Source organism: Kogia breviceps, chromosome 9, assembly GCF_026419965.1.
Source record: "Kogia breviceps isolate mKogBre1 chromosome 9, mKogBre1 haplotype 1, whole genome shotgun sequence".
Lineage (NCBI taxonomy): Eukaryota > Metazoa > Chordata > Mammalia > Artiodactyla > Physeteridae > Kogia > Kogia breviceps.
This window is the reverse complement of record NC_081318.1, coordinates 108701516-108724808: the sequence shown is the minus strand read 5'-3', so window position 1 is coordinate 108724808 and position 23293 is coordinate 108701516. Positions and strand designations below refer to the sequence as shown.

The window sequence follows — 23293 nt, the reverse complement described above, 5'->3', positions numbered from 1 at the left end:
GCAGTGCTTGAGAGTCCGCCTGCCGATGCAGGGGACGCAGGTTCGTGCCCCGGTCCGGGAAGATCCCATGTGCCGCGGAGCGGCTGGGCCCCTGAGCCGTGGCCGCTGCGCCTGCGCGTCCGGAGCCTGTGCTCCGCAACGGGAGAGGCCACAACAGTGAGAGGCCCGTGTACTGAAAAAAATTTTAAAAAATTTAAAAAAAAAAAAGATATCATATATATATCATATATATATATATATATATGTCAGGAAAATCATGGATTATTTCTTAAAAAGTACACAGAAGACTGGTCATACTAGTCAGGCCGAGGAAGGGAGCCAAAGCCCTGACCCTTCGTGTTTCCTTTTGCAAGGACTACCCATCACAAAGACGGCCCTTCTTTTACTGCTTCTTTGGGAGGAGGGGGAGGAAGGGAGTTGCAAGGTGTGTCTGTATTAGGTATCTGGCCTTTCAGGCTGAGCTGTCAGGGTCTGTAGAGATTATACAGCTGAAATTCTGCCAACATGAACACTGGGGCCCTCACATCCCACAAGAAAAGGCAGGCACAGCTTGTCCTCACAACCGTGTGTTTCAGCTCTGATTTGGAGACAATTAAACTGCCAAAACACACTTCCTACTATTTCCTGCAGTTGGCATCATTTATTCAGGCCACTACCGTCACTGCAGGTTGACAGATTTAATACAGGATTGGGACGCCAGAACCGTCAGAACACCATCAACAAGCTCACCATAAGTGCATTGATGAGAAGGAATAAAAATGTATCTCCCAATGGGAATACTCCATCTACTTCTATTTTATTTATTTTTTAAAAAAAAATCAGTATTAGTCACATGAAAGGAAACCATTTTTAAAGACACTTTAAATCACGTTAACGTCTCAGATGTCACTCCCAACTGTTCTTTCCAGTCTCTGTGCACCTGTGTGATCACACAGTCGGACTCACGACCACGCTGTAACACAGCAGCCCTGCCCTTCCCTAAATACAGCTTCACGCGTGTCCTGCCGCAGTTACACGGCCTTGACCTCGACTATCAACTTGAGTGCCACATAATACGTCATAAAGAAGAGAGACCATAATGTCGTCATCTTTTCCTCTGTGGCCCCGAACCCCCTCCCCACACTCAGCCTCAAGTGCACAAGCTTAGGGAGGCCCTGCTCAGAGAGCCCTGAAGTCCAGCCCCACTCTCCGCCACACTCACAGCTCTGCTGTAGCCAAGGCTGTATATTCTCCCCCGTTCTAAAAGTTCTCCAGTTTCATTGAGCTGTAGCTGACATATAACAGTGTATGGCACGATGATTTGATATACACGCACATCGTGAAATAATGCACATTTTTTCCCTTGTGATGAGAGCTTTTAAGATCTACTCTCTTACCAGCTTTCAAATATAAATAAAGTTACCTGTGGTCACCATGCTGTACATGACATCCCCAGGACTCATGTATCTTATAACTGGAAGTTTGACCCCTTAGCATCCACTCCACTGTCCCTTCACCAATCCCCCCCTTTCTACAAGTTCTTTTTTTTTTTTTTGCGGCACGCGGGCCTCTCACCGCTGTGGCGTCTCCCGTTGCGGAGCACAGGCTCCGGACGCGCAGGCGCAGCGGCCACGGCTCACGGGCCCAGCCGCTCCGCGGCACGTGGGATCCTCCCGGACCGGGGCACGAACCCGCGTCCCCCGCATCGGCAGGCGGACTCTCAACCGCTGCGCCACCGGGGCAGCCCTCCACCAGTTCTTGAAGGGCCGTGAGCACGTGTCCCTCACAGCCTTCGAGCGCATGGGCACGGCGCTGCTTGCCCGTCAGCCACTGTTTTCTGAATGAGCAAAGTCTGTCTTTCCTCTCTACCGAGGAGGGCGTAACCAGGGCCGGGCCAGCGCTGTGTCGCGGGAGGACTGGGGAGGCTGAGGCACTTGGGAGCCCTGACTGTCTCTGGTTACTCTGGCCACCGCTGGACATAAAGACTAATCGAGACTGCTTTTCTTCATATACTCTCATTTTGCCGATAAGATGCACAGGCTCCGGAGAGAGAGTGGCCACCCCGGGGCCCACAGACCTCAGGCCTCCTGACTTCCGGTCCAGGTGCCTCTCCTCGGTCCCCAGACCAGCTTCTCCGCACTCCCCACGCTGGTGCTTCCCGGCACAGGCCCGAGGGAGCGGGATCTCAGCCACGGCCTTTGACCTTTTGGCCTTGTTTCTTTTGGTTCCCGGGCAGGCTTGGAGCCCCACCTCTGAACCTCAGCCTCCCTGCCTGCTTGGCTGGTCTCTTGCCCCCAGTCCTGCTGCAACCCACCCCAGTGCCCTACAACCGTGATGCTGCCACACACCCCACCCAGTTTTGAGCATCTTCGTAATGTGCAGGTCTCTGCTCTTCTGCACTCAGCCTTGCTGGGCTGGGGAGCTGGTCCCGGCCGGACACCACTGCGTACCCACCTCTGCATACCCGGCTCCGGTGCCACCCTTCCCCAGCCCTCCAGCGCAAGAGTATTGATTCTTTAAAACCTGCCCTTTCTTCTTCATGAGTAAGCAAAACTCACCCGAATCCACTTCCCAGACCCCAGATCAGCAGTAGAGGGAAAACGGAAACACCTGGCAGGTAGGCAAGCGCTGCCGGCGTTTCGCAGGGATCGTCTCTCTCTCCGCACCAGCCAAGCTCCTCCCGGGACCGAGGACCTACCACGTAGGGTCAGCGCACCCCGTTCCCTTCCCAGACTGCCTGGCCCCCGGCCTGCCCTTGCAAAGGGCACACACACACACACACACACATACACACACACACACACACACACACACAGAGCCCATGGGCACAGGCCTGAGCACTACAGGGTCTCAGCAAGCAGCCGCAGGGGCGTGAATCCCACTCACAGAAAGAGGCGGGTCTCCAGGCCGAAATCACGGAGAAACCAATAGACCCTGTTCTTCTTCATTATTACTAATTCTAAAAAATCAAAGTAATTAAATTCTTCCCAAGCATAGTGCTGTTAATTAACGACACAGCCCTGGATTCTGTGGTGAAATTACGTAGACGCCCACGGAACAAAGCAAGCCTTCATACGATGCTCTGGTGTGTTCGGGGACTGACCGTTTCATACCTCACAGGCCTGTAAGAAGTGTACAAATGCAGGAAGATGGTAAATTAAGCAGCAGCTGTGACTCCCTGCAGAGAGCTGAGGATACCCACATCAGAGTCTCCCAAGAGAAGGCGAGCGGGCTCTTCTTCACAGGCCCCACTGGTGACTGCATTAGGAGAGGGCTTGGAGGAAATAAACAGCCCCCATTTCTCTGAACGCCCCCAACCGCAGGGTAGGACCGAATCGGGTCAAACCACACTACCCTAGTCGTGGGAGAACCCCCAGTCTCCACTGTCCACAGAGAGGCTCAATATTGTGGATGTGGCATCTCTGCTGCCCTAGATGCCTACAAGAGTGCCTGCAGCTGATGCCACAGCTGTGGGACTGACAGCAGCTGCTTGGACTCTGCAGCTCAGGAGTCTCGGTGGGCAGGTGTGTGAAAGGCAGGCAGCAAAGGAAGATATACAGGAGCCTCGCTGGCTGCTCCTCAGTCCCCCACCCCTCATGCCCTCACTTCCACTTAGACAGACTTACAAACTCTCCTGCCCCTTCCATCCATACAACAGATTGAGTTTCCCACATACATGGCTTCCCAGCATCCTGAACTTTTTCCACATACGTCTCATCGTGGTTGGTGACTGTACAGTAACTTGTGCAATGACACAGTGCTCCAACACACGGTTGTGCAAACCATGCAATGCACAAGGGGGTGAGTGCGGGCTGGAACCCAGGCTGCGTTCCAGTGTCCCAAGTACCTGCAGCACCTTAGCAGGTGTGAAATATGGGTCGAGTGACGCTCCAAGTGTGGCCATGGCAAATCCCTACCCCAGGTTTACCGTTCACTCAGCTGGCAGATGTAAGTCTGCTCGGTGCTTGAGATGGAGTCCTGCGAAAGCACTCAGCCCAGTGGGGAACCCAAAATATACGTAGGGATTAAAACACACCATGATATATAGAAAATCCTAAAGACTCCACCAAAACACTATTAGAAATAGTAGACAAATACAGTACAGTGGCAGGGTACAAAATCAATACTCAAAACTCTGTTGTTTCTATACACTAGCAATGAGCTCACAGAAAGAGAAACTAAGAAAACAATCCCATTTATAATTACAACAAAAAGAATAAAATACCCAGGAATAAATTTAACCGAGAAGGTGAAAGGCCTATACACTGAAAAACTGTAAGACACTGGTGGAAGAAATTGAAGATGACACAAAGGAATTGAAAGACATTCCATACTCATGGATTAGAAGAATAACACTGTTAAAATGTCCATATTACCTACAGCAATCTTCAGATTCAATGCGATCACTACCAGAATCCCAATGACATTTTTTTCACAGAAATAGAAAAAAAAATTCTAAAACGTATATGGAACCACAAAGACCCCAAATAGCCAAAGCAATCCTGAGAAAAAAAGAACAAACCTGGAGGTATCACACCCCTTGATTTCAAATGATACCACAAAACTATAGTAATCAAAACAGCATGGTACTGGCAGAAAAACAGACACACAGATCAATGGTACAGAACTGAGAGCTCAGAAATAAATTCACACATACACGAAGAACTAATTTACAAGAAAAGAACAAAAAACATACAATGAAGAAAGAACAGTTTCTTCAACAAATGGAGCTGGGAAAACTGAACAGTCACACGGAAAAGAATCAGACTAGACCACTATCATATACCACACATAAAAACTTAGTCAGTATGGATTAAAGACTTGATTGTAAGACCTGAAAACATAAAACTTCTAGAAAAAAATATAGACAGTAAGCTCTTTGTCATTGGTCTTAGCAATATCTTCCTGGACATGTCTCCTCAGGCAAGGGAAACAAAAGCAAAGATAAACAAATGGACTATGTCATAGTAGTAGTAGCCTTTGCACAGCGAAGGAAACCATCATCAAAACAAAAAGGCAACCTTCTGACTGGGAGAAAATATTTGCAGATCATATATCTGATAAGGGGTTAATATCCAAAGTATATAAAGAACTCATACAACTCAACAACAACAAACCTCATTAAAAACTAGGCAGAGGATCTGAACAGACATTTTCCCAAAGAAGACATCAGATGACCAACAGATACAAGAAAAGATGCTCAACACCACTAATCACCAGGGAAATGACAATTAAAAACCACCATGAGCTATCACCTCACATCTGTCAGAGTGGCTATTACCAAAAAGATAAGAAATAACAAGCGTTGGCAAGGATGTGGAGAAAACAGAACTCCTGTGCACTATCATTAGGAATGTAAATTGGTGCACCCACTGTGGAAAACAGTATGGAAGCTCCTCAAAAATTAAGACAGAACCACTGTATGATCCAGCAGTACCCCTGCTCGGTATTTTTCCAAAGAATATGAAAACACTCATTTGAAAAGATACACGCACCCCAGTGTTCATAGCAGCATTATTCACAAGAGCCAAGATAAGAAGCAACCTAAGTGTCCATCAGTGGATGAATGAATAAAGAAGATGTGGTCTATATACACCATGGAATATTACTCAGCCGTAAACAAAGAACGAAATCCTAGCATTTGTGACAACATGGATGGCTCTGGAGGGCATTATGCTAAATGAAAGTCAGACAGACAAATATCATTATATGATTTCACTCATATTTGGAATATAAAGAAATAAATGAACGAGCCAAAACACACACGTAGATATAGAGTACAGAGTAGTGGTTACGGGGCTGGGGGGAAGGGGGGTAGGAAGGGCAGGTAAAATGTGTAAAGGGGATCAACTATGGTGATGGATGGAATGTAAACTTTTGGTGGAAAGGACACTGCAGGGTATACAGCCATAGAAATAGAAAGTGGTACATGTGAAACATATAATGTCATCAACTGATGTTACCTCAATACAAAAATCAACAACAACAACAACAAAAATCACCGTAATAAACGCAGTTCAGGTACTTGGCAGAGAGAATCCAGGAGAGACAGAGAATGAAAGGAAATGGCCTGGAACAAAGGGAGGGCACGGGCTAGGCCCGGTGAGGTGGCAGAGCTTGGAGAGCAGCACGCGGGACACAGGAGGGGCAAGGACGGGGTTCTGGGTCCTTGGCTAAGGAGTCTGGACCGGCTGACAGCAAAGTGACACGGCAGAGACCCTTAAGCAGGAGAACGACATGACCTAGGTGCTTTTTTATTTTCCCCAAAGAGCTTTCTTTTTTTTTTTTTTTTTTTTTTTGCGGTATGCGGGCCTCTCACCGCCGTGGCCTCTCCCGTTGCTGAGCACAGGCTCCGGACGCGCAGGCGCAGCGGCCACGGCTCACGGGCCCAGCCGCTCCGCGGCACGTGGGATCCTCCCGGACCGGGGCACGAACCCGCGTCCCCCGCATCGGCAGGCGGACTCGCAACCGCTGCGCCACCAGGGAAGCCCCCCAAAGAACTTTCTGGTGGCAACATGGAAGACAGAGAAGAGCTGGCAGAGACAAGTGACCGGGGAAACTTTTAGCCGGCATTGCTCAGGGGTGAGTAAGAGTCTGAAGTAAGGCTTGTAGGATTGATGACCTGTTTACTGTAAGGGGGCTGAGGATTCCATTTAGAAAGATGTGTGCACTGGGATGAAGAAAAGAGGCGGGGGTGAGGGAGAGAGGGTGACAGGGGATGCAGGGCGTTCTCGTTTCAAAATACTGAGAGGCTGCAGACGTTCAGCAGACCCTGGCCCCAGCCCAGGCCTGACGCCGTGGGCCAAGCACACGCGGCATCTTGCATCTGTGGCCACACGGGACACTAAAAATCCATGTCATGAAGACCGAAGGAAAAGGAAACTCATTAGTCTTTTTTACCCATTTCTCTAATCCACTGTCTGCTTCTTGAAAAAAAAAAAAAAAAATCAAAGGACTGAAAACTCAGACTAAGCCAGATAAAATCTAGGTTTGGCCTCCCATTTTAACTGAAAATTTTCACTTTGCCCTATGCTGGAGCGTAGATTTGAAGTTATTCAAATCTTTCCAAATATGAAAGAATAAAAATCCACTTATGCATGAAAAGTGGTACTAGCCCTGAGAGAAAGTTTAAGCTACAGCAACCTTGGAACTGTTGTGGAAAATACATATTCAGATTTTTAGCAACGTTTTAAAAATAATAAAAGAAAACCCGGCGGAGTGTCTGGTGGAATAAAACTATAAAAAACAGACCAGCAAACGCCCATCTCTGCATCTCTGTGTCTAAAGGGCAGATGAGAGAGAGCTCGTCCCACACTCAATCGCCCACCTTCGTTCTTTTTTCTCTGAGGTGTGATCCACATACAAAAAGGGGAACATATTTAACATCTGCAACTTGATGAGTTTAGAAACACATACACGCCGTGAAGCCATCACCGCAATATATGCCATAAACCTATCCATCACCTCCAAGCACTTCCTCCCGCCCTCTGAATTTGTGATGACACCACATAAGGCCTCCACTCAGCAAATTCGTGAGTGTACGACACAGTGTTGCTAACCATAGGTCCCACGCTGTAGAGCAGACCTTAGGGCTCATCTTACAGAACCGGAACTCGGTAAAACCTGGAACGGAGCTCTAGGTCTCCGACTGTCTCCCTGCGGCGTGTGATGAAGAGGGGGGAGCCTGCCCACACGCTCGAGGCGGGAAGCGCGACGGGGCCACGCAGCCCCCGGCCCACCACACAGGCTGAGAGACAGGAGCTCAAGGAGCAGTGCCTCCCCAGCCCTGCAGAGCCCCTGGAGCCCCCTGCCCCCAAAGGGGAGGGAAACATCTCCCATGTAATTTCAAAACAAGGAACGGGCCCGTGTCCCGAGGGAAACTTGAATTCACCCGCCACAGTCTGTCTGAGGTTTAGGTAGTTAAAGCAGTGTTTTATAAGAATTAGGAAACCACGGATTCTTTTTGACCCTGGGGCACCAGTGTAACTTGTGCAGACATGTCTACAGCAGCACCATTAATAAGTACTCACAATACTCATACATGCACAGCAAACGCTTATTGAATGAACGAGTGAAAAGCAAAACAAAAGAAAACAAATGATCAGCAAGGAAAGACTATCTAAGCAAATTACCATTTAGTGACATGATTAATATTGAGTCCAGAAGCATTAAGAATGTCACGGACAACAGAGTTTCTACATAAAAATTAACACGTGCAATAATTTTCCTGAAAAGAAGAGCAAATAATGTGCATATATGGACTGCATAAACATGCATAAAAGATGCACCGATAATTAGGTAAGAATAAGAGGCGACAGACATACAACACAACAGACATTGCACTTACTATCGGCACAAACGCACAGTAAGGCTGATCATCAGAACTTAAATAAATAAACATGGCCTGAATTTTTTCTTCCGGCGTATTCCGTGGCAGTGCCCTTTCCAAATGCTACCAGAGAACATGGAAACGGAAAGGAGGAGAGACAAGGACAGAGGGCTTGGCTCACCTGGAGTGGGGTTCGAGGGCTGCCTGGTGTAGGACACGTTGAACGCCGGCTCCTCGATCAGCGGCGGGGGGTACATGCGCCTCCGGATGAAGAAGCCAGCTCCACAGCAGAAGAGCACGCCCATCATCAGAAGGAACCTGGGCGAGAGCACAGGGTGAGGCCCCAGGCAGGGCCCCCCTGGCTGGTCCTCCCCGACCACCTTCCCCCGGGGACGGTCCTGGTGGAGGACACCAGGGAGACCCCTGGCTTGCAGAGCTCTGGGGGCCCCTGGATGGAGGCCACTCGTGCTGAGAAGCTCCCGAAGTGAGCTTTCTGCTTCAAAAGCGCCAAATGGCTGTTGGCTTCCAAGGGCTGGTGCAATTACCTTCCTTCCTGTGCATGGCTCTGACCTCAACTCAATACTTTAGTCAAAATGGGAGATGCCTTTTCAATGCAGTTTGAACACTACTGCTGGTCGTGTCTGTCTATTTCCCCCATTTTTCTTTACTGTCAAAGCAAGGAGAGTAAGCACGTGATCCTTTCTAGCAGTTTTCTCTCCATTATTATGTGAACATCCATAAAAAAAAATGTTTTTAAGTGCCCTTCCTAGAGCACATCTTTTTTTTTTTTTTTTTTTTTTGTTGTTGTTTTTTTTGTGGTACGCGGGCCTCTCACTGTTGTGGCCTCTCCCGTTGCGGAGCACAGGCTCCGGACGCGCAGGCGCAGCGGCCACGGCTCACGGGCCCAGCCGCTCTGCGGCACGCGGGATCCTCCCGGACCGGGGCACGAACCCGCGTCCCCTGCATCGGCAGGCGGACTCTCAACCGCTGCGCCACCAGGGAAGCCCTAGAGCACATCTTAATTATAGAGAAACTATAGGAATAGAGAAAACGCTCACAATCAATAAATAAACAGGCTATTTTTAAATCTCTAGGCTCTAAGTAGGGCTGAACTTTCTACCACGACCCTACAGTCTAACGGACACAGAGCGGACTGGTACGCAGCGGACCTTTGTCCAAGTCACCTAAAAATTCTGAGCTGCATCACTCGCATTCAATAAATAATGAATGAATGAAAGACTCTTCCCACCTCACATCTGCACTATACCTGCTTTTCTAGAAACAGGGGAGTCATTCTGAGAAGGGCCAAGTTGTCTGTTCCACACAGACATAACTGAGAAACTCGCCCATCTCTAAACTGATACGATGATGGGACTCACAGAACCTTGCAGAAGCTCGCTCACCCCGCACACACAGCAGAGCTGGCCATGTCATGGTCAAAGGCACCTGTCCGCCCACCAATAAAATTTAAGAAAAGAGTAGACAATAAAGCCTTCAAGAATAATTAACATAATATTAGGGGTTAAATTAAGTCCACTAGGCAATCAGTAAGCATTTACCTGGACGGCCTTGGAACTCTGAACGGGAACAAAGATCAGGGGCACCAGACAGGAAATGATTCAGGAAAGGACTGAAACTGTGGCTTTCTGATCTCTCGTCTAATTCATTATTCGTTCAACAAAAAAAATTTTTTTTTAAATTAATTTATTATTTATTTATGGCTGCGTTGGGTCTTCGTTGCTGTGCGGGGGCTTTCTCTAGTTGCGGCGAGCGGGGGTCACTCTTCATCGCGGTGCGCGGGCCTCTCACTATCGCGGCCTCTCTTGTTGCGGAGCACAGGCTCCAGACGCGCAGGCTCAGCAACTGCGGCTCACGGGCCCAGCCGCTCCGTGCCATGTGGGATCTTCCCAGACCAGGGCTCGAACCCGCGTCTCCTGCATCGGCAGGCAGACTCTCAACCACTGCGCCACCAGGGAAGCCCCCAACAAAAATTTTTTTAAGCGTCTGCCATGCTCCCAGCAGCTGTCTGTGCATTCCAGGGCGTAAGACAGGCGGGGCCTCCCCCTCAGTGAACTTGAGTTCTCATAGGGGAGGGGGACGGTAAACAACAAATTAACAAAAGTGTTTATTTACAACTCTGAGAGCGCTCAGAAAGAAAAGCAAGGATACAACATAGGTTTGGGGTGGGAGTGGTGGGTAAAATATACATAACACACAACTGTGTCCATCATTTCAAGGCTACAGTTCAATGCAACAAGAGGGTTACTTAACCAGGGTGTCTGTCAGAGTGGGGAAGCTTCTCTTCCCTCAAAGCAACATCTGAGCTGAGTCTGAACGATGGAAAGAAAGAGGCAAATTCAAGGGAAGGGAAGGAGCTTTCTGCGTGGAAAGAACAGCACAGCTGCTCCCACAGGAAAAGCTGGGCGGGTGAGAGACCCGGCGAGGAGGGCTGTGAGCTGCAGATGGGGAGGGGGTCAGAGGGGTGCAGTCTTGGGGAGCTAGAGGAATCCAAGGTGTGCAAAGCAAGGCCCTCTCTGAAGTCAGATGCTGGAATCCAAAGGGAAGAGCTTCATTTGGACTCCACGATGATCTTTACGTTCAGCCCTGGGTCCGACTGTAAACACCTGAGCAGAAAGGTAAAGCCCAGGGAGGCTAAATGCACCAGAGGGTTTCCCTCCGTCAGCAACACCGCTACTCACTCCCAGGGGACCAGGCTCTCCGGATTAGAAATGCAGAAGCCATACGAGACCTTGGTCTCTTCCCTGAGACAAGCCAAAACGTTGGTTACCCCGTCAAATGGAATACGTATTTCTTCCTAGACAAATAAAAGCGATACGCACCTCACACCGTGGGCTGCTGGAGAGCACACAAGTGCCAGCGACTAAGAACAAAGTCACATGAGGGGACCAACTCCCGGCTTAGGGCAGCATCAAACTCATTCCTTATTGCAGCAGGAGTCTGAGAGAAACCAACAAGCGTGCAGGGGAATGAGCTTCTGCTAACAGGGAGAGCGAGCAGGGCGTCCGGGAGGGAAGGCGTGCCAAGGTAAGAAAGCAGCTCTTGGAAGTGCTGTGAGTTACAGGACGACTGTGTCCTAGACGTTCTCTTTCACTGCTGAGCAGGTCTGGGGAGCTTCCCTGGGATTTAGAGAGGAAGTTGGTGCCTTTTCTGTCATCAAAAGTAATCTGGTTTCTTCAATTCGTTTTTTTCAGTCCCTTCCTGCCTCCCCGCCGCCGCCGCTGCCGCAGCACTTGGAACAGCAGTTCTCAGCTCCCAATGCAGGCGCCAGGCAGCAGCAGGAGCCCCTGCAGATCCAGGGCCGACCTGCCCCAGCCCCCAGCCCCGCGGGAGCCCTGGCTCTCACCTGCCAGGCTGCACTCTGTTGCAGTGCGCTTTCCAACTCTACACCTTTGCGAATCCTGGGGATTTCCTTAGACTATCCTGGTTGAAGATTACTTGCGATTTTAGAGCTGGCAGGGACTCCTGAAAGCGGTCTCCTCCAAAACCTCTTGTGTTATGGGAAGGAGCCCGAATTCCTCCAGAGTCAAGTGGGACCAGGTTGGAGAGCAGCCCTCCTTTCACTCCATGCCCAGCTCCAGCCTGCCAAGCTCCCGCCCCTCCCTCCAAACCTGCCCCCACGCCAGCGCCCCATCACCCTCTCACCAGGTCCATGCCTACGTCCCTGCCCGCGCAACGTGCTGCACCCCTCGCAAGGGGGGGGTCCTCTCTGAGACCCGGTCAGAAGCTGCGCAGCTTTCCCCAACTTCTGTGGCATCAGAGGCTGCACGCTTTGTTTCTAGAACACTGGTTTAAAACTCTCCGTGTGTCTGGACATCTGTCTGTTTCAGCAGCCCGGCTTGCCGTAGGGCCTTCTCCATACCAGACACATAACTGAGAGAAGGAACCCATGGGGCGGAAACCAAGTGTCCTCTGACTTCAGCTGGGGCACTTCAGACTTGCACCTCGAGGTGCTCTCTGGCTGTGTCCCCAGTTTAGAAGCTGGTATCTAGTATCAGAATCTCAACTCAGAGAACTCAACCAAACCTTCTGGTATCTGGCACCCCGACCTTGGAGACCTGCCCTCCTTCCACGTCTCTCATGAGATGCCTCTGTGTAGGGACCCACTTGGCTCGCTGAGCTGCCCTGACCCTGACATGTGACGCCGGTCAACAGCTCAGAGGCACCGGCTACCAGCTCAGGGAACGCTTCCAGGGAAGGTCAACAGAAGCTGCTCTAGCAGCCAGGCCCTCGGAGTTCTCCTGGACTTTCCATTTTTCCTTCTTTCTACTCACGTAATGTCTAAACTTTGACACGTTTTCTCATTTTTAGGAGCATTTCCACAATCTCATCAGCATTCGTCTGGTGTTTCAGGCCAACCTGAAGCACTGCGGATCCCTTTCGGGACCCTCGACCACAAGGCCCCGTGGAGGCAAGTTCTGAGGGGGGCGCGTGTGTGAAGCCAGGCAAAGCTCTGACATGCCACCTCCCCTGGGCCTCCTCACCCCAGCTTTGGTACCAGTCCCTTCCACCTTGATAGGTACACAGAGGTGTTAACATTTGGAAACTCTCAGGGTTAAAAAGTTCTCCTTCGGGCTTCCCTGGTGGCGCAGCGGTTGAGAGTCCGCCTGCCGATGCAGGGGACACGGGTTCGTGCCCCGGTCCGGGAGGATCCCACGTGCCGCGGAGCGGCTGGGCCCGTGAGCCGTGGCCGCTGCGCCTGCGCATCCGGAGCCTGTGCTCCGCAATGGGAGAGGCCACAACAGGGAGAGGCCCGCGTACCGCAAAAAAAAAAAAAACAGAAAAATGTTCTCCTTCTATTATAGAGTTTGAGGCACTAGCAACTAGGAGGTGGGGAGAAGCCAACAGCAGCATGACACTGTCCAGGGCCCGACGTGACAGGCGAGTCCAGCCCCCAAATGGCCAAAACCCCATCAAGGAGGTGGTGATGGTGAGAATGAAAAGGGGGTCTCCTATGAGAGAAAACGTGGCACGTGGAGTACCCACTTCCTGCTGATTTCCCTAATCAAACATTAGGAACAGTTGTCAGGAGGCAAAGGCAAAAATCTCACCAAAAATTCAGGTGTCTGCTGCCACATGCTCAGGAAAGGCCCTAAAGTCTTTAGATGTCAGGAATGTCAGAATCTGAAACCCATGAAGAAGCTTAAATCTTAAAGCTGGGTCCTAATCCTTCCCGGGGTTTGCCTCGATGACTGTACCTCTGCAGTGGTGCAAGGAGAGCATGGCAGGCACAGGAGATGCTCTTTTGGTTTTAGGCAAATCCTTTCCCACACATACTCTGCCATCTCCGTCATCTGAAGCCTGTCTCTTACCTACAGAGTCAAATGCATCTTCAGACAAACCTCCAAACAGGCATCCTCTGAGGATGGCAGCTCACAGGAGGTTCCTCTCCTGAGTGGAAACTCTGCATCCTATCCTTTTCGGACTCTGTCAGCTTAACTCCCTCATTCTCTCCCAAGGTACAATCTTACAGACTCCAGACAGCTCTTCCAACAACTTCCCCCAGTAGAGCTGCAAGATGGGTAAGGATGCGGGCTGTCTGTCTTTTGAACGTTAGCACTCAGCTGACACAGCGCGAATACGGAAGATTTCCAGGCAGTGGAAACTTTATAACGAGATATGCCGATTCTCTGATGAACACAGCTGGCCTCGGCTCCATTTCAGAAATTGGTGGAGGAGCCGCTGAAGGTCCAGGCCGCTGTACAGTCCAGCTTCCAGAAGAATAAGTCTTCTTTCCGAGCCGCAAGTCTGTGGACATGGGGACGAGCTTTCTCCAAACTTTGTGGGCACGCGTGCTTGACATGAAGCCAGCCCCAACGTACCTGCTTTCTTGACTGAGGCCACCCAGAGACCACGGCCTCGGGGGGAGGTGATGTCACCTTCGCTGTGACAAAACTGACCGGGCAGAGCCCCGGGGCAGGGTGGGGGGAGCATCCGAGAGCAGGAAGAGTCGTGACCTACCAAAAATACCACAGCCTCTGTATGGAGAGGGCCCGCACACAGCACCTGGAGCCACAGCAGTCCTCGTAAGGGCGGCATCTGCGGGAGAGAGAGGGCACAGGCCGTCAGCATCCTGCGGAAGAAGGGCCAGAGCAGTCAGGAAGTCCGGGCAGACTTCAGTGCAAAGGACAGAACTGCCGCCACTGCATTTTATGAAACACGCAGAGCTGTGGCAGTCCTAATGGGTGGCCCAAACGGAAGGCGCTGAGAGGGACGGCGTCATGCAAAGCACCTGTTTGCTACATATCCTGTGGGCGGAATCACAGCGGTTTCCTCCTGGGGAGGCCCTGTAACTGGAGGACCAAACACCTGCGCGCTGTAGACCCTGCTCAGTGCTGACCCCCGTCCGAAGATGGGAATCTGTACCGACAAGGCCAGCGAGGTTAAGGGCAGAGGTTGCGAAGTCAGACCAGTGAGGTGGTTTAGTCCTGGTCCTCCCACGTACCGGCTGCAGGACTTCTAGCAAGTCATTCAACCTCTGTGAGCCTCCGTTTCCCCATAAGCAAAAGGGGGGGGGGTGGGCAGGACCTCCTTACAGCACTGTTTTCAGCCTGAAGGCCAGCAGCCTCATGTAAAGTGCTGACAAGGGCCGTGGCGGCTCACATGTGTCCGGCCCCCACGAGGCTGACACTCAGACACTCACAGCACTCAGCACCCTTCCTCCCTCGAAGATCCCTGAGAAAGGCCCTCGCCCTCCGAGGACAGGTCCAGAGCAGGGTCCGAGCTCCAAGGGGTTATTTTGGCCTCCTTCAAAATTCCCACTCTTCCCCAGCCCCGCCTTCTTGACGGAAAGAGAGGAGATATGAAAACTTCTGCACTTTGGTTTTCACAGGGACACTTCCACTAAAGCAATTTCAGTCCAAGTGGCAGTGGATTGGGTGTGTGCGAGGGTGGGCAAGGCTGTTTCTCAATAATATTAAATGATCATAGAACTGTGATCTAGGTTCCTGCCAATTTTCTTCTTTAGAAAAAAAAAAAAAAGTAGTTGGGAGAAATACGCCATTTGATCCAAGGCCTTGGACGCTGAATTTGTAGGTAATTCCAGTACAAATTGACTTGTTTTATGCAGAAAAATATGTAGAAAATAGCTCCCTATAAAACATTAGTTAAGACGGAGAGTTATGAGTTACAAAGGGACTCAGCACACCTGAGCTCCAGTACTGCTTCTCCTTTTTGGCTCCGAGGGCTTACCTCTGGCTCTTCAAACACCCAGCACCCAATCGCTGCTAAATCCTCTATTATTTCAAGGACAAATTGAGGGCTTCCCTGGTGGCGCAGTGGTTGAGAGTCCGCCTGCCGATGCAGGGGACGCGGGTTCGTGCCCCGGTCCGGGAGGATCCCACGTGCCGCGGAGCGGCTGGGCCCGTGAGCCATGGCCGCTGCGCCTGCGCGTCCGGAGCCTGTGCTCCGCGGCGGGAGAGGCAACAACAGTGAGAGGCCCGCATACCCGCCCCCCCCCCAAAAAATGGGACCTTTAAAGAGGTAATTAAGGCTAAATGAGGCCATAAGGGTGGGACCCTAATTTGTTAAAACACGTCCCTTCAGAGTTATATTCATAAGGAAACATATGCTGCTTTGAAACCTCAGCCCCTGCAGCATACTAGTTCCCATGTTAGAAGAAGCACACAAGAGAAGGATCTCCACAAGCTTTTAAACATATGTAGAGCCTCCTGTCTCGAATTACACACACACACACACACACACGCACGCACGCACCTCAGCCTAAGAACGAAGATTATAAGTATGCTGATTTTTATACAATGGAAATACACTCAGCCATAAGAAAGAATGAAATAATGCCATTTGCAGTGACATGGAAGGACCTAGAGATTATCATACCAAGTGAAGTAAGTCAGACAGAGAAAGACAAAAATCGTATGATATCCCTTATATGTGGAATCTAAAATATGACACAGATGAACTTACTTATGAAACAGAAACAGACTCACAGACATAGAAGACAAACTTGTGGTAACCAAAGGGGAAAGGGGGCGAGGGAGGGACACATTAGGAGTTTGGGGTTAGCAGATACACACTACTATGTACAAGAGGTAAACAACAAGGTCCTACCATAGAGCACAGGGAACTCTCTTCAATATCCTGTAATAAACCACAATGGAAAAGAATATGAAAAAGAATATGTATATGTATAACTGAATCACTTTGCTGAAACTCACACATTGTAAATCAATTACACTTCAATTAAAAAAATGAAAAATAAAAACATTTTTTTAAGAAAGCATATTGATTTTGAGTTCCTAATTCAAATTAGTTCCTGCAGGCAAGATTCAACATCTACGTGCTCTCTACCTCTCACTTTTCAGGATCCCAATTTGGAACGCCAGCAGAAATGTGCATTGTCACCTGGTAATCTGCTTTCTTTTCTCAGAACAGAGTGTCCTTTACGTTCTCTTGTTTAGCTAAAGACCCATTCACTCCAAGCACACTTGTGGCTCATCTGCAGTCCTGGCCCCCGATGTGGATGCTGGGGAGTGCCAACCACTTGAAGGAGCACGCAGTTACCCGTGGGGTGACACTGTCACCCCCCCTTCTCTCTGCTGCTTTCTTCCAATGGACCTGTTGGTAAACTGGGGCCCTAAGCACACACCTGCTGACATTCCCAACAGCTGCAATTAGGAAAAGAACGTTGAGTGTAACACTGAGCTCAATCAAAAGTAGCCACCATTAGCAGGCACTCTAGATACTAAATAAGCCATCATCCAACACACCAGGTCTCGTGCTCCGGTGCCCAAGCCTTGAGATGGCACTGCTGTTCCAAAGGACAGCTGAAGACTGACTGAGCCCGTGACCTCCACTCTGCAGCACACAGAACACATCAGGATGGAGACAACAGAACTGAATTTTCCTTCTCGTTCGAGAACTCTGTGTGCCAGACCCTCAAACTTGCAGTAGAAAGGACGTTACTTTTAACTACTAAATCTACTCCCGGACATATCTAATCATAGGTCGGTCTAGTAGTCTGAAACACACACGCATGCTTTCGAAGGGTGAAAAGAGCATGTACATTAGCAGAAATGGGCCCCTGGAGTTGCTGCTTCCTGTTAAGCAAGTGTTCTCCACCATATCCCAGGATCCAAACACACGTTTCTGATAAGGTAAGAAAACGAACGGTCCACTCTGGGCAGGTGTGAATTTGTAATCGGGTACATCACGCAGGTAAAATCAGGGTGTATAGCCTTTCCCCCCAGAATATGCAAGGTGATGTGGTTCTGATGATGCTTATGTCTAGCAGTATATCCGCCACAAGTCAGAGATCTGTCATGGCAGCGATTAAATGCAAATGTAACAGGATGGCCCTTGGGCAGTTGGCGGAGTCTAAGAAGTGAGCACGCGCCGCCGTCTCAGCACTGCTCAGGAGGGGAGCGGACCGCCCACCGGACACATGCATTCTCAGCCCTAGAGTCACATCAATCTCAGGAGTAGAGAAAAGACAGCACATCAAGTCAGGGGGTGTCCAATGTTAACAAAGTTACAAACTCTCTTTAAAAAAAAACGGCCAACTGTTGGTAAGTAGATTTTTTTTCATGTGGCGTAAAATGGTAATTTATATTTAAACTGATTCATGGAAAATCATCTCAGCATCTAGTAGAGCAACTAACATATGAGTCGAGTCTTCAGGGTGGAAGCCCGGAGATGGAGTTCACGGGAGATGGAATTTTTTTGTTGTTTTTTTGGTGTTAAAGAACGGGGCGTGGCTGAAACAAGAAAACTTCTGGGTTTTAAGTAAATTCCCATCAACCCCATCTCATGCACGAGCCCAATCCTTCCCGCACCTGCTGGGTTAAGTCTCAGAGGACCATGCTCTCCCTTCCACGTATCAGCCAGGATATTTTTTTTTTTTTCCTGTCCAACCCCCAGTTTCTTAGTTTGATGGTTGGTCTGGTCTCCTCAATTACATACCGTATGGATCTGGATACCTGGACCTGCTTCTTATGCTGCTTTTATTGTCATCTGCCTTTTCCCACAGAGCGAAGCACAAGGCAGGTGCTTGAAGAAGGCTTCCTGTATTAGAATCGGGAAGTATATTCAAGGTTATCAGAGATTTCCAATTAACCTGTGAGAAACTGGGCTCCTTGAAAGAACTAAACACAGCCCCACAAGGTCAGAGAAAACTCCAAAAGGGAAGTGAAACTCGGGGGCAGCACCGAGGTTGCCCGGTCCCTCGGCCATACAGCACCCTTGGCAGGTGTCCCCTAAGAGCCTGAAGAGCTCTGCCCCCGCCTTCCGTGTAGGGAGGGACTCACCCCCAGCACATCCTTGTCTCACCTTCCCTCTTGACCTCCCCACCAGAGGCCGTCCACACCTCCCATGGCCGTTCCAGCAAGAGGCAGCCCTTCAACATCGGAAGGGGTTCTCGTGTTTCCGGAACCTTCTCTCCTCCAGGAAAGCATGCCCAGCTCGGGTAAAACCTTGCTTCCCCATGTGCTCAGGAAACATGCCCACCCCCTCTCACGACTGCAGCCTTGGGCAGCATTAACATTTTCGGCAACCATAACACAGCTGAGTCAGAATGAACTTGCTGTCAACGAAACTTTCAAGCCTTTCTCAGTCAGTAACTTCTGTCTTCCCACCCTGTACTGGTACAGGGCTTAGGGACCTACATACAGGAGCTCCCAGTTACCCACTATAGCATTTAAACGTAGGGAATCTGGCTCATTATTCGAGCCAGTCGGAATGGGAGCCTCATTCCGTCACTCAAGGCACTCCGAGCTTTCTGTCACTTGAATGAAGAATCAAGCTTTGTTGGGACCCCCGAGTGCCGAACACATCCAGCCAATTCTGCTTCTCCTCTTCTGCGACGATCACACGGCAATGTCCGACAGCCCCACGGTAGGGTCAGATACAGAATGAGGCCTGGGCCTGAACAGAAAGTGCAAATTCTTCACATCCTGAACCGTAATCCAGAATCCGAGATCGTCCCAAAGTTTGACAGGCTGCCTGGGGTAAGAAGATCAATGGAAGAGAATGGGAGGTCACTCCACACAGAGAGTCCTGGCCTAGCTGCGTGGAAAGTCAGAGAGGAGAGAGACAGCCAGTGGTGTAGGCAGAAGAAAGGGAGGGCCCTGCAGGAGGAGAGGGAGGACATGCACCCCGGCACGTGACCCAGACACCACCAGGTGCCCCCTGATCAGCTCTCTCGGACAGATCGGTTCACTGCCTGGATATAAGGAAAGCAGAAGTGAATTTTATGGTATTTGAATTATATTTTAATTTTAAAAGAGGAAGGAAGGAAGGCAAGGAGGGAGGGAGAGAGAGAAAGAAGGAAAGGAAAGGAAAAGAAAAAGAAAAGAGACGGAGGGCTTCCCTGGTGGCGCAGTGGTTAAGAATCTGCCTGCCAATTCAGGGGACACAGGTTCGAGCCCTGGTCCAGGAAGATCCCACATGCCGTGGAGCTACTAAGCCCGTGCGCCACAACTACTGAGCCTGCGCTCTAGAGCCCGCGAGCCACAACTACTGAAGCCCGCGCGCCTAGAGCCTGTGCTCCGCAACAAGAGAAGCCACCGCGGTGAGAAGCCCACGCACCACAACGAAGAGTAGACCCCGCTCGCCGCAACTAGAGAAAGCCCGCGCCCAGCAACAAAGACCCAATGCAGTCAAAAGTAAATAAATTAAATAAATATACATTTTTTGAAAGAACTTTTAAAAAGAAAGAGATGGATGCGATACCCCTCTCCCTACAACCTGAGAACGTGACTGCTACAGCATGCCTTCCATATTTTCATTCAAATCAATTATAAAATAGTGATGGTGGAGCCAATGGTAAATTCCATTAAAGACCTTTCTTCCATGGTGGTATTTTACTAATCCTGCTTTTATAGGTACAGCTATTATTACCAGCCACAAATCTACCTCACTGGCCTGTTTGTTTAGACTTTCTATCCTATCAGCTGAAATACGGAGTGAGCTGCTGTTAAATGTCTTCATGCAACGTGGACACGCTGTCAAGTCACAGATGTCCCCGCCTCAGGGTCCCATTGAAAAACTGAGCCCAACCTCACAGGACATTAACGGGCAAACCCAAATTAGTTCCAAACGATCGCAAAAGGCCCCTTTAATCATCCCTTTTAGATGATTCTCCTGAGGCCTTCACGTAGGTTCCCTACCACTCTGTGCTGGGTGACGGGCCCACTTTCCATCTTTCGCAAGCGCGCTGCTAAAATCTCACCCCGGCAGGCTGCTTGCTCCCTTCGCACACTGACATCCTGGGAATTCCCGCCTCTCCTCTCCTTAAACGAGGTCTCTGTGATCTTCATGACATTTCCGGTTTCCCACTAATTCCCTGAAGCCCTCTTCCCATTCAGAAGGATATCAATGTCACACGCATCTCTTTCCCAATATCGAGTCTCTCATCCTAAAATATACTACTCACCACCAATTCCACCTTCCCATAACAAGCTTTTAAAATAGTATTTAATGTTTCCATATTTATTTATTTTTAGCCTTATTATGGCCTAACATGGCAGACCATCTCTCCAGCCTTTCCTTTAGGGCCCAAAGCTGCCGTGGGAAAGTTCTCCATCTGAACGAAGTAGCAGAACCCTTTCATCTGTGGGCGTATAACTGGAAAGGAGGCAGCCCAGGAGGAACCTCTGGGGCTTCCGGTGGTCACTCTGTGCCGAGCACTCTGGAAAGCAGTGCTTCTCAACCCCGGCTCACATCCCAGTTACTGGGCAGCTTTAAGACACGCCTCTGCCTGTGGGTTGGCAATCGCTCCTCAGGTGAGGCTAGGACACAGCCGGGACGCAGAGCCACCCCCGCTGCTGGCCGGTGCTTCCTCTCGGGGCCCCTGGCAGGAACATAGCAGGGGAGGAGACGCTGTTTGGGCTTTCCTGATCAGTTTTTTTAAAAAAACAGTTCTACTGAAGTATAACTGATATACAAAGAACTGTACGTATTTAATAGGTACAATTTGTTGAGTTTGGACACACACAAACCCGCGACACCATCATCACACATGAGGTAACAGACATATTCTCCTAAGTTTCAATATTGAATATCTGTGAGAAAAAGTCATTTCAGAAGAACTTTCGGGCTTCCCTGGTGGTGCAGTGGTTAAGAATCCGCCTGCCAATGCAAGGGACACGGGTTCGAGCCCTGGCCCGGGAAGATCCCACGTGCCGCGGAGCAACTAAGCCCGTGCGCCACAACTACTGAGCCTGCGCTCTAGAGCCCGTGAACCACAACTACTGAGCCCGCGAGCCACAACTACTGAGCCCGTGCGCCTAGAGCCCACGCTCCACAGCAAGAGAAGCCCCCGCTCGCCGCAACTAGAGAAAGCCCGCGCGCAGCAACGAAGACCCAACGCAGCCAAAAATAAATAAATAAAATAAATTTTTTTTTTAAAAAAAAAAGAACTTTCATCTCTCCAATCACAGGTTTTAGACCTTATACGTGTCTGTCTGTCAAGTCAAAAACTTCACAGATGTGAGGATGAATTGACGGTTCTTTCTGTCAATCTCAGCTGACAATTCATATGTCAGAATATTTTCCTTCCAGTCTGACTTGATTTCCCTGACAGGCGGGGATGTGTCTGCCTCTGGAAACAGATGGTTAGAGTTTGATGACCTTTTAAAACTTCATGGCAAAGTCACACATCTCTGGGCTCTAAAGAGGGGACCACGGTGGCTCTGATGAGACCTGACCTTGAGCCTTTGGGGGTTGGGAGGACAGGTGCCTGGAAGTCATTCCTCCAGAGACGCATCTTTTACCAGAAAACATCTCAAACTGGAATAAACCAAAATTGGTTGTACTTAGCGGGGCTTATGGGGCTTACATAGGGAAATTCCACTCTGCTTCTTCCGCGGAGAAAGTATTATAAGTGCTTATTATAAGCCCTAAAATTAACAGACCAAAAGGGTTAGAAAGTGCTCGTTTCCTTGCCATTTTAACCCTTGAACAGCTGCTGCCTCCAAGCCCAGCTGCCCCCGGGGCTGAGTGAGTGGACAAGGCAAGATGGCCTAGACGCTTTCCCATGACTGCTGACCTTCGCTGGCTCCAGATTTTGAAACTCTGCCCTTGTGTTTCTGGGGTAGAGGTTTCTCCTCTTCCTCCTTTCAGTAAATTGCTGATCATTTAATATCAGTTCTATTCAACTCTAACCTGGAAAACAAGAACCTTATCCTTCTATAGCTTGGGCTGATTAACCCTCAGGTTAAAAAAATAAACGCTGGTCAGTGAGGTAATACTGAAAACGAAAAACAGAACTCCTCCTATGATTTTTTTTTTTTTTTTTTTTTTTTTTTTTTTTTTTGCAGTACGCGGGCCTCGCGCTGCTGTGGCCTCTCCCGTTGCGGAGCACAGGCTCCGGACGCGCAGGCGCAGCGGCCACGGCTCACGGGCCCAGCCGCTCCGCGGTACGTGGGATCCTCCCGGACCGGGGCACGAACCCGCGTCCCCTGCATCGGCAGGCGGACTCTCAACCGCTGCGCCCCCAGGGAAGCCCCCTCCTATGATCTTATAGAATTGAAACCTGATGCTAGGTTTCATTTCACTGAAATAACACAAGTAAGGCGAATATAAATGACATGATGAGGGTGGCCATGAGCTCTGCAAAGCAGACAGGTTCCAGTGCCCATTAGCTCAAAACTCTAGAAACGTGGACTCAGGCTGACACCCGGCTGACTCCCTCAGCTTGACTTTTCCTTGAGTTGGTTTAACTTTCCTTACCTGCTCAGAATCCTCCAACCTACGTCCTGTCCGTGGACCCTTCTGAGCTGCAGGAGCAAAGCCCCACTGCCCGGATGCTCCGCAAGAACTCCAACTCTCCGCCCCCCTCTCCCGCTTCTGCGAAACCCCTCGCTGCACCTGCTCTCTGCACCCTCTCTCGCCGTCTGCCAAGCAGAGACCACTCTTCAGCCCCACACTGATGCCTCTGGGGTACACCTGAGCCCACCGACTGGTCTCTCAGCCCATCTTCACTGCAAGAGTCAGACCCTCCACACTGCG

The 23293-nt window shown here is 50.1% G+C and overlaps 1 protein-coding gene across 2 annotated transcripts in view; it reads right to left on the bottom strand.

Annotated features, from left to right (window-relative positions):
• The window catches only part of VOPP1 (VOPP1 WW domain binding protein), a 98855-nt gene that overhangs the window by 15527 nt on the left and 60035 nt on the right, over positions 1–23293 (bottom strand). For both annotated transcript variants that reach the window (XR_010842328.1, XM_059074574.2), the window contains exons 3-4: positions 14288–14365; positions 8490–8626 (exon numbers count right to left, since the gene is read on the bottom strand). Coding sequence is in view for 1 of the 2 variants with exons in the window: in XM_059074574.2 (XP_058930557.1) it covers positions 8490–8626; positions 14288–14365 (215 nt within the window). In the remaining variant the exon portion in view is untranslated. The remainder of the gene's footprint in view (positions 1–8489; positions 8627–14287; positions 14366–23293) is intronic.